The sequence below is a fragment of the Echinops telfairi genome, unplaced genomic scaffold (genome assembly GCF_000313985.2).
Source record: "Echinops telfairi isolate 266 unplaced genomic scaffold, ASM31398v2 ScPeMD7_3533;HRSCAF=4204_0, whole genome shotgun sequence".
Taxonomy (NCBI): domain Eukaryota; kingdom Metazoa; phylum Chordata; class Mammalia; order Afrosoricida; family Tenrecidae; genus Echinops; species Echinops telfairi.
Genome location: NW_022107431.1, coordinates 73,872,633 through 73,884,418, shown reverse-complemented (window position 1 = coordinate 73,884,418; position 11,786 = coordinate 73,872,633). Strand labels below are relative to the sequence as shown.

General features: G+C 36.5%; 1 protein-coding gene across 2 annotated transcripts in view; it reads right to left on the bottom strand.

Moving 5' to 3' along the window:
- The window catches only part of UFL1 (UFM1 specific ligase 1), a 35,466-nt gene that overhangs the window by 9,835 nt on the left and 13,845 nt on the right, over positions 1-11,786 (bottom strand). For both annotated transcript variants that reach the window (XM_045294378.1, XM_004710910.3), the window contains exons 8-13: positions 10,952-11,098; positions 9,242-9,417; positions 7,178-7,357; positions 6,173-6,293; positions 4,035-4,157; positions 675-792 (exon numbers count right to left, since the gene is read on the bottom strand). In XM_045294378.1, coding sequence (XP_045150313.1) covers positions 675-792; positions 4,035-4,157; positions 6,173-6,293; positions 7,178-7,357; positions 9,242-9,417; positions 10,952-11,098 — 865 coding nt within the window. The remainder of the gene's footprint in view (positions 1-674; positions 793-4,034; positions 4,158-6,172; positions 6,294-7,177; positions 7,358-9,241; positions 9,418-10,951; positions 11,099-11,786) is intronic.

Here is an 11,786-nt window from a genome sequence, read left to right as displayed (position 1 = left end):
AAAAAAAAAAAAAGGCTGGCAATTTGAATACAACAAGCTACTGCTCAGGAGAAAGATCTGGCAATCTTCTCACCCACAATTAACAGCCATGCAAAACCCTATGGGGCAAGGAATGCCTTGATAGAGAACACAAAAGCAGAAACTGTGTATCTCAGCAACCAAGACAGCACATGATCTCTTCTTCCTTATAAATGCGGTTTTCATGCTTGGCAGCAACTGTTTAAATTCAGCCGGCATCTTCCTTCTTAACTGCAAAATCTATGAACAAGAACATCTGTTCCTGTTCTTGGCATTTACTTCTCATCCTGATTGACTCACTCACTCAAACAAATGTTTGTTGAATGCCCTCAATAAGGAATCAAAATCTGGACCTTTGGTGGCTAGAGGGAGCCCTGGTGGTAAAGTGGTTATGCAATGGACTGCAATCTGCATGGTTGTCAGTTCAAAACCAACAGCAGCTCTGGGACAAAGACTAGGCTTTTTACTCCTGTAAACAGTCTACCACAGGGAGTTGATAGGAGTCAGCACTAACTCAATGGCAGTGAATTTTTGTTGCAGTTAAATTCTACACTCTGAAAAGAAAAAGGTGAAAAGCGATGTCTTCCATGATCTTGGCTAACACCCCTCTGCAATTTTACCATAAAAATGAAAAACCAAAGCAGTGTTCTGCTTGCCTAGTTAAGTGTTCAGCAAGTTCAGAAATAAACTCTTCAGGAGCATCCTGTATACGCTTCCTTAAAAAATCTCCAACCTCTTCCTGGGGCATGAACGTGATTTCCAGCTTTTTTCTTCCTATAATAAATATTAAGGAACAAAAAACAAACAAAAAATGGGTAAGGTCTTGCTAACACATGTAACCTGATAGAATTTCATTCACTGCTGGCATAAAGACTTTAATGCTTATTTTTGGTCAATGAAATTGAAATGCTAAAGGTAATAAAAAATAGCTTTAACAAGAGTATATAGTATATATATAGTATATAGTAGCATTTTGTCAAGTTTCCTCAAAATGACTGTTTTCGTTAATCAGAGAATTAAAAAATGATAAACTTTTCCTCTACTCTTAATTAGATGATACATAGAATTGGAAATCATTTAGAAAGAACATTCTCACACAATGGCCACCGGCAGACTTTCCTTCTCTGTAAAAATGAGTATTTATTCAAAATAAAATCACTCTTGCCATTTAGATATGCTCTTCAGCAACAGTTATACTCTTGTGAACCACAGTGAAAAATTGTTTAAACTAAATCCTCACTTTTTAGAAAGGCACAGATAAAAAATTTCTCATAATTTTATAATCATAATCTATTTTGATCTTGCAGAGATGACTACCAAGGGAATTCTGCTCTAATGGAGGTAAACATTAACTGTGGAAATGACGTGCCTACTTTGCTGACATGGTACTGGTGGCCGATAAGGCTAACAATACTACCACTAGAGATTGTAGGAGCATAAATGTGATTAGCTAAATCAAGTTACTGATCCAAAAAGTTACACCTTAAGAATTGAAATTAAAATAGCTCAGAGATCAAATCTCCTGCACATGAAGATGCAGGGAGCTGAGACCACAGCTCGAGAACAAGCAGACAAGTATTAACCTTCCTCCTTTGATGAGCCTCTCATTTCCAGTCTTCCACACCAAATAGCCCATGATTCCCCTGTTTGCATCCTACATACATTTTACAAGTTGTTAAATTATATTTCTTTCTAGTAATCTTCACACTGAGTAGATCCTACATTTCAGCTGAGAACTCAATCTCATCCTCTATGTCAGAAATTACAACACAATCCTTTTTCAACATCATTGAAAAATTACATTTCTGTGGAAGAACAGTTTTAGTATTTTTAGAACCCCTTTCTATAATCTATGTCCAAACGCATCATATGCCTCACTTAACAATTATTTAAAAGTAGAAAGATTAGTTATTTTTTTGTAGCTCCCTTTCCCCTCACCTGCAGTAAGTACACTTGGGGAATAGGAACGTTCATTTACCAATGAAATGTAAAGCCCACGTATCAAAACCAAACACTCTGCTGTTGAGCCCTTTCCAAGTCGAAGTGATCCCTGTAGGGCAGAAGCTTCGAGGCCCTCAGTCTCGATGAAGCAGATGGCCACTTCCTACTCCTGCGGGGCAGCTGGTGGGTTCAGACGGACAGCCTTCGGGCCAGCAACTGAATGCTTCACCACCACTCACCCAGGATTCCTACAACCCAGATTCAAAACCCATTTTGCCCCTAACACATTTCCTGAGATGTAAATCTTCACAAGTACAAATGACCGCCACCTTTCTCCTGAGAAGTAGCTGGCAGGTTTGGATGAATTTTTGGTTGGCTGATCACTTTAACTACTGTCCACCAGGACTCCTCAAAACCCCCATCTCTCACTGCTATTGAAGGGCAGTGCTCATAGATTCTATAAAGCTTCTTCTTGTTTCATAAAGATGTTATCTTTCAAATCAGAAAAGTACCTGTTTTCATCTAAAGATAGCTTACTTGCAGACAGGACCGTAAATAAGGATGCGTTTATTAGTAGTAGTAGCACAGTAGCAGCTGCCGGCACACCAGTCACATGGGCACCTCCCAGCTGGACACTATTTGTAATTTCCACTCCATGGAAAGGGTAGCACATAAGGCTCAAACTATTATCATCTGCAGCGTTTTTTCCTTTTTGTGAGATAGGAGGGGCTATCACCGTTGGAGCCCTGTTGGGCTGCAATTTGCATGGTCGGCAGTTGGAAATCACCAACAGCTCCACGGGAGAAAGCCTGGGCTTTCGGGTCCCATAAACAGTTCCAGTCTCAGAAACCCACAGGGGGGTGTGGTGAGTCAGCACTGACTCGATGGCAGTGAGTTTGTTTTTGAGTTTTGGATCACTGTTGTATTGTTAAAACTCTTAAATAAAATAAAAAATTTTTTAAAGAACCTAATTTGGAAAAACAAAATAAGATGTCTCTCCTACTTTTAAAATAACCAAACATTAATCAGTCTAGGAAAAGAAAGGTTCATAAAAATTAATTCTCCCACTCAGATAGCAGCAACCAACCAGGTATGTGTTACCCTGAAAATTAAACGTGTATAAAGTTGATGTTTTCATTTTAAATTTGAGACACTTAGTTTCTATAAAGCAGTGCACAGCAGTAAGGGACCATAAAAATACCCGTGCAAGCTGAAGCTGTGCAAAGTGTTGTTAACATCCAATGGGAAAAGTCATGATTTGTGGCTTGTACAAATGTTTGTAAAAACATTCAAAGCTTTCCCACTGTTGGTTATAAATGTATAAGGGCATGAAAAGATAATAATACTAGTAATTTGGTACCCTGTGATTAACACATTACAAACAATGAGTGTTAAATTGTTTCATTCTTTTAGAAACAATGAGAGTTAGTGTTTCATTTCTCTAAAAAACTTATGGCGATAGTGTTTGCTGCCTTTCCCAGTCATTTAAGCATCTCTTCTCTGCCTTGTGAACAGCTATACTACTCTTTCCTAATTTTAGACCCATTCCAGCAGTTTGCTCTTTGCCCTTTCAATGTCATGAACTATTTCCCAGCGTTTCCTAAAGTTGTTTTGCTGGGTTTGCCTAGTCAGAAATATCTGTGTCCTGTATGTCTCAACCACTTTCCTTAGTGGTGTGGACAGCCCCAAACAAAACCAACCCCCAAACCACTGTCCTCGAGTCCATTCCCGCTCATCTCACTACCATCGGGACAATTCCAGCTCCTACAGCCTTACTGGACACAGGAGAATTGCCTCTGTGGGTGTTCAGGATTGTAAATTTTGATGGCAGTAGAAAGCCCCATCTTTCTACCAGGAGCAGCTGATGGTTTTGAATTGCAGATCTTGTCAGTTGGCAGCTCAACTACTGCCCCAGGGCCCCTTTCTCACTCATACTCTAGAGTAGGGTTTCCAGGACTGCACATTTTCACCTGAAATTAATGCACATTGGAACCAAGTAACATAAACAGATTCATGTGAGTACACGTTCTATGTGACGCACACCTACAAAGGAAGAACACAATACAAGTACAAACCTGGGTGAGATGACTGAGACTCCTCATCACTATCATCGTCTTTCCGTCCCTTCTTCTTAGTTTTCTTAGTCTTGTACTCTCTGGCATTGCTCCCACCTCCTCCTCTCACACTTCCACTGCCCTCTGGGGGAAATTCTTTAGTTAGTACTGTCTAATTAAATCACCTCTTTAAAAAGCTCTAAGAAATTTTTACTATCTTTTAAAATGTGGTGTTTTGGTATAAGTTTAATAAATTCAATCAATCAATAAATATGTAATCGATTGAATTTAAGGAACTTCCTCAGATAGCCTATCTATTCTGAATGCGTTCTTGCTCTAATTTCACCAAAACTGTAGCTTTGCTGACCGTTTTTTGGTCAGATATATTCTTTCCTACCATTGAGCTTCCTTTTTTACCTTCCCCAAAGAAATACGCCCTCATCTAATCATTTCACATGACAGTCTAAATAATACTCCCAGTAAGACACATATTTAACACAAATTTATGTGCCTGTTAGCTTGAAAGATGGCTCATGCTTACTCATCGATCACCTAACCAGTTCATGAGGTCCTTGAGAGCTAAAACACAATGTCTCATTAATGTATGTGTCCTTGGGTTAAAGCAATGCTTAATACATAACAAGTGCTCAATAAATGCTGACTGGGCATACGGAATTTCTTAAACAGAAAAATACCATTATCAATTACCTACTAGATATTTAAAGACTAAAGCACAACAACTTATGAAACAAATACTTAAACATTTTAAATGTTAGAGGTATCACTCTGCTGTTGCACATCACATTTTAAAAAGTGTCTGTTTAAAAAGAACTTTATAGTATTTGTTCTACAAAGATAGAATACTTAGTAATAGAATTTAAATTTTAAAAAGTTCCTATTATCCACTTCTTCACAAAAGGTGACATTTTCTCAATAGAGTGCTTATTAAGAACCTTTTCTAAATGCTAAGTAGAATTCTCTTTGATTTTATCTTATTCTGTATTTAAATGTCCTACTAATTTATCTTTCCTTTTTATTATGGGAAAATACTATTTTCAAAAGTACAAGTCTAAAGCAAATTTGCTTTTATAGTTGGTGATAAGTTTCTTATGGGGAGGACTCTCATACTTGACATTATTCCACATACTGTAGGCAAATGATTACAATAGCACCATCAATGAGAACAAAATCTCTTCAAGCAATATGATGCAATATACATGGTTATAAATGCTACTATGATGTATTATAGTACTTGTTGCTTACTATTGGTTTCTGAGAGGAATAAAGAAGAATCCCAACCATAAGGTTTGGAAAGAAGTTTTGACAAAGGAAAAAACTTTCCTGAGAGTAATGGGAGAATGAATTCCCACAGCAACTAATCATGTTCTTATAAGACTATCCAATAAAATTGTTGAGTTTCTAAATCTTTAACTTTCATATAACACCAATGAAATTGTTTCTTCTATAAAAAGTATGTAAAAAAATTACTTTTTAAATGTAAGTTACTAATAACCAGAGCTACCTAGAATAATTTACAGTGACTCCACATTTGAAAAGAAAAACACATTTCTTAGGAAATGTATTCATTCGATAAATATTTATAGAGGCCCTAAACGATGACCACCAGAAGTCAAGGTATGGGCGTCCCAAACAATGAAATACACCACGAAGACAAAAGCTACGCAACAAAACTTACAAGATAACACAATGTAGAGTGGCCGTAGCTACTAGTCTGTACAGTTAGCGGGGTCCTTCTGAGAAAATGGCATTTTAATTGAGTTCTGATTGACAAAAAGGAACCAGCAAGTCGGTGTTTAAGAGAAATGCATCCCAAGTAGAAAAGTACACTGAGTGTAAAAGTTTAAGAGAAACAAGAGCTTGGCACATTTGAAAATCAGAAAAAAAAAGGCTACTTTTTTCTGGGCTGGAAGTTGAGAACAATAAAAGTTGGGTAAGACCATAAAATTAAGTTAGTTTCATAAAACAGTATAGTCAATATTTACATTGTAATAATTAAAATCTAATTAAATAATAAAAATTAAAATTAAAGATCAATCAAGAAAACAGAAGTCCTTTCAAAAGACCTAGTAAATGCAAAGTGCACTGAACTGAGTAATACACTCCTCTCTTTGAATCATCTGGTTAGTAAAACTCATTACCTGTTGCTTTTCTTCTTCGTTCCTCTTTTTTATCCTTTTTACCTGTAGTACTGCTTTCTAAAATAGAGACTTGTTTCAGATCTTCTTCAGTGATTAAATGGACAGGATTATTTTTCATTTCCTGAAATAAAACATTTGGGGGTGGGGTGGGGAGAGGGCACAGATATATAAATAAAAGTTATTGTTTTTATACTCATCTCTACTGTTCTTTTGGTTTTGCTGTTCTGAAGAACCACAGAACGTTAAGTCACAGCTGCTACACTGAGGCTGTTTCTGCTTGCCCCAAACCACTCTTCTTCTTGCTGTTCTTGGCTTGTTGTACCTATTACGAGTTAATGAGAAATCCTATCTGATCACTGAACAGTCTTATCTGATTGCTCAACATCAGATGCAGTTTCTTCAGTTGCTATTGTTTACTATTCATGAATAGGTGGCCCATGCCCCGTTCTTTTCTTTTTTTGATTTAAAGATCCAACTGGATACTTGGGATTACCAGAAAGTTAAGTACTGTCCATATATCTGATACCACCCAACTAACCATATATGAGCTGCACATCAAGAATTAGTAAGTTTTTCCTCAAGACTCATTCTTGATAATCTCTACTTTTAAATAGCTCGATGTCATCTAGTTACCCTGATTGCACAGCCAAAACCAGTAAAACAAATGTGAAATTGTTAATAAGAACAATTTATGTAATTTAGTAAGAACATTATGCACTCATTAATAAATGTATCATTTATACAAGTCATCTATAGATAACTACCTTTGTACATTTTCATCTTTTAAAGTTAGATCATTGCTCTCAGTTAGCTGATAAGTATGTAATTTCATTTATGTCATTTCAATGTAAGGAGTCAGCCCCCCAAAAGTAAAGATATCAAATAAAATAAAAGGATGTGCAGTAAAAAGTGTTCCTTTTGGGCAGACTGATTATGCCATTTTCCCACAGACATTAATAATGTGAAAATACTGTGAAGGTTACAATGAAAGGAAATCTGAATTACCTTTTCAGCTTTCTGGTGCATCAGTTCACTGAACAGTCCTATACAATCACTTATAAATTTTTCACTGACTACCACAGTGTCACTAAAGACTACGGCTGAAGCCTGCTTGCTGAATGCTCTCATCACCTGCTGAAGCAACATTGCAGCATCTTCAACTGATAAAGAACTAGGCAGCAGAGGCTAGAATTACCAAAAAAAAAAAAATTAAGTATATATGCAATACAAGACAGATAAACCGTTTGCTTTCTATATGCTCTCTCTAGGTGATCTTAATAAGTCCAATGGCTTTTAGAACCATGTATATGCTGACCAAAGTTGGCAGGTCAGCAAGTAACCCCACGAGGCACACTGCAGGAAAAGATGAGGCTAGCTGTTCCTGTAAAGATCAGCTATCTCCGAAACCCCTTTTAGGGCCACCGTGAGTTCTGATCCACTCAACAGCCATGGGTCTGCTTTGGTTTATATGCTGACAGAGGAGCTCTGATGGTGATCTGTGATAAACATTGGGCTACTAACTGCAAAGTTGACAGTTAAAACCACTAACTACCCTGTATGCGAAAGATGAGGCTGAAGGCTCCCATAAATACTTACAATCTCAGAAACAATAAAGAACAGTTCTATTCTGTGTGGTGTAGTGGTTATGAGTTGGGATGCTGAACAGTCAGCAGTTCAAAGCCACCAGCCACTTTGTGGGAAAAAGCCTTTCTACTCCTATAAAGAGTTATCATCTCAGAAAGCCATTGAGGCAGTTCTACCCTGTCCTGTAAAGTCACTTCCTATGAGTCAGAATCAACTCGATAGCACTGATTTTGGTTTGGGTTTAAGAGTAAGGACTAGACAAAAGTGGAAGTGAGCATTAGGCTTATATGCTGATAATCACTCAAATTATGCATTTTTAGTTTCATCATCACACCGAGGTATAGAAACATACATCCTATTACCCACCTACCATCCCACTTATATGTTGGGGGAGGGGTCTTCTAAAAGTTTGTAGAAAAATTCCATTTTCAAAAAATTCTGCTTTCCACAAGCTTTTGGAAGACCTTAAGTACATCTACAGGCATATGCCATCTACCTGTGTGAAACACTCATGATTTATGGCACCTCCATCTCCCAGCCTCCATTTCAATTACTGGTACTACCTTCCACCTCAGTTGGCCAGGACCCAAACCTAAAAATCACATTCAGTTCTCTTTTTTTTCATACCCATAAACAATCCAATGGGCTCAAACATAAGAGCAATCATGAGAATGGTGCAGGACTGGGCAGTGTTTCATTCTGTTGACTCTGAGTCAGAACTAATTCATTGGCACTTACAACAATTACAAACTAGTCCCAGTAACTTTACCTCCAACATATATTTTTAGTTTTTGCATGCTCTGAAATTATTATTTTCAATGACTTTCTCCCCTCAATGAAGATATCCCTCTCGAGCAGGGAACTTAGCTAGGTGATTTTTCTCCAGCAAGTACAATGGTGCCATATAGATGATATTTAATAAAATTGTGAATAGAAAAGACAACACGTAAATCTGGTATCTTCGGGAACTGGTGTATCTGCTTCACAGAGACAGTCTGGGCCCTCACTGGTAAATGATAGATTGGCCTTTTCTTTCTTCATGAAGGCCAGCTCAACCTTAACATAATATACTATCAATGCTAAAGCAAATTGTTTTAATGTTAGCAGATGTTAACACATAAGAGATAAACAATGCTACCACATGCCTGACGTCAGTATAGTTTTAAATGTTTCAATGAGACTATGAGGATTTCATCCATTTCTATGGTTTACAGGGCTGATGAAAGTGACATACACATACATGAATTTTTAGAATTCTAGATGTTGGTTATGCACACGTAGGGTGTTACCATCTACCTGAAAGCTACAATGACTGTAGCGTAAAAGAATTATGATTACTTTTATTGAAACAAGGACAATTATAATTAGTCTCTAAAGCACATTACCACCAATTTTGTGTATCTTAACTTTTAAAACAGTCATATGTTAGTGAATTATCACTTGTCATTGGTTTAGGAAAACTAATAAGAAAATGATAAAACATACTGCAATATCAACCCATGTTCCAGAGCTGATGGCTTCCTCTACTGATGCTTCCACCTGGTCCACAAGTCCTTGACCAACACAAGCTGCTTTCAAAAACAAGAGCTGTGTAGTCTTGTATCTTTTCTTTATGTAGCTTAAAGCATCTGGGATTCCAAGTCTGGACAAAGCATCAAATTCTAGCAATATATCAGAAAGGTGGGACAGGGCAAAAAGAATTATCAATTACTCATACCTTTTTAGCTAAAGTCTTAAGAAAAAGTTAAATTCCATTTTTTTTTAGAAATAAAGTACAAAGATATACCACAACCTATTCCTTGGTCACTTTTCCTTTAATTATATTGTTTATTCTGACTCAGAGCAACCATATAGGACAGAGTAGAACTGCCCATGTGGGTTTTCAAGATTGTAAATATTTACAGAGGTAGAAAGCTTCATCTTTCTCCCATCGCTGAGGCTTTCTGCTTCTGTAGAGATTTACAGTCTTAGAAACCCACAAGGGCAGCTCTGCTGTACTCTATAAGGTTTCCCTTAGTCAAAATATACTTCACATAAAATTTTAAAAAGAAAAGATGACCAGGGAGTAGGTGGCGGTATATGGTTCTCCTGTATTTATGAATAAATTAGTTTAAGTACAGCCTCCTCATTAACTAGCTTTGTCACTCCCTCTCCAACTGAGGAGGTCAGAAGAAAACACGTAAGAACTAATGGGCAATAAAAGCAGAGACAGAAGTAATAGGCAGGATATGGGTTAGTGAGAAAAACGATAACTTATTTTACATATTAGTTAATGAAGTAATGCTATTTATTTTTTTAATGTTTCATCAGATAAATAAGAACAAAGTAATTCTCCAGTCTAATTTAAAGCAGAAAAAGTTTTAATACTTTAGACAGAAGTAAAAAATAAGAACTTAAAATTTTAGCCTCTAAAGTTATGATAGATATCTATCTTCCAGTCCCCAAATAATCATATTAAAGAAAACTTTTATGACAAAGTGTTAATCCACATCCATGTTGACTCAAAACTTGGAAAACATATCACAGAAAGTGAAGAAAACTTCAGCAAAACACAGTATGAACATATATTTAAACTGTTTAACTGGACTAATGAGTTACAGGTTGGCTACTGATCAAGTAACTAATTTGTTACATGTTGTAACTTGGGTTAGGAACTTGATTAAAATATGTGTTCTACCTATATTTGCTCTCTTCTTCTTAATGACCAGATTCCATCAATCAACTTTGTCCAGTGACAGCAGGATAAATGAAATAGGATTTGGAAAAACTTCAAATGCTTATGAAGTTTTGGGCAACTACTAAACATAAACATTGAAAATTGATAGCTGATAAGTCATATAATCGAAAAAACTGGCCATTTAATAAAATATATGAAATAAGTATATTTAATTTATATGAATTTAAAATGCATGAACTCGTGGTATTAACTTAGCATCACTAGAAAACTAGGAACAATCGAATAGCAGCTTTTGACTTTTCTACATAATTAATTGTACAGTGACCATAAAATTAACTCAGTCCCAAGACCCACGCAATCCCGCAGTGTGACTATCTTTACACTCAAGGAGAACCATTAATCTGTTGGCTATAGGTAAACATACTATGTATACATTTTTGAGGTTAGTATAAGACTTCCTAAGAATATGGTTAGTAGTAGAAAGCTGTTTTAGTGTTAAATAAAAGCAAAAGAGTTACCTAGATAGCCATTCTGCCTGAAAAAGGAATCCACCCAAGTATTCTGCGTTCTGGAGTAGATGTCAGGGACAAACACCGCCTTGTCCTGTCTCCCACCAACCACGGTGCCTCTTAAACGCCCAGTATTAACAAGTTCCTCAAGCACAGCTTAAAACAAACCCACAAATACAAACAAATCACAACAGGCATAAATCTCAAAAAGCAAAATACTTTATAATTTAACTATTCCTATCCTGTACAAAGCAGATGAAAGTTTTGTAGCATAAATAAAGGCATTATATTTTAGTCAAAAGTTTCCTGCCGCTTAGGAGAATGTACAGGTCATATATTTGGGGGAGATTTTGGTTAACTAGCTAGAGGTGTAAAGCTGTAACTCAAATCAGTAAATACTAACCTACTGAATTTTAAATTTGATTATTGTGTGCAAAGCAACAGTCTGCCACAATTTAGCTCATAAAGAAAGATAATATGCAATCATAAGTTTCTAATATTAAGTTCAAGGTAACTAGATCATCTTAGAATCAGCTATTCTAAACAAAGTCATCACACTTTTATAAGTTACTGTATTTGCATTGTTTAAACTGCATTAATACATTTGGTTTGCTAAATGTAAGGTCAGCAGTTGAAATTCACCAACAACTCTGTGAGAGAAAGATGTGCCAGTCTGTTTCCATAAAGATTTATAGTCTCAGGAGTTGTAAAGAGAAATTCTACTCTGCCGCATAGGGCAGCTATGAGCCAGAATGGACTCCTACAATCAATAGCAGAAATATACAGTGAACCCTCGCCACTTCGCGCTTCGACTTCCACGGCTTCACTCTATCGCGGTTTTTGC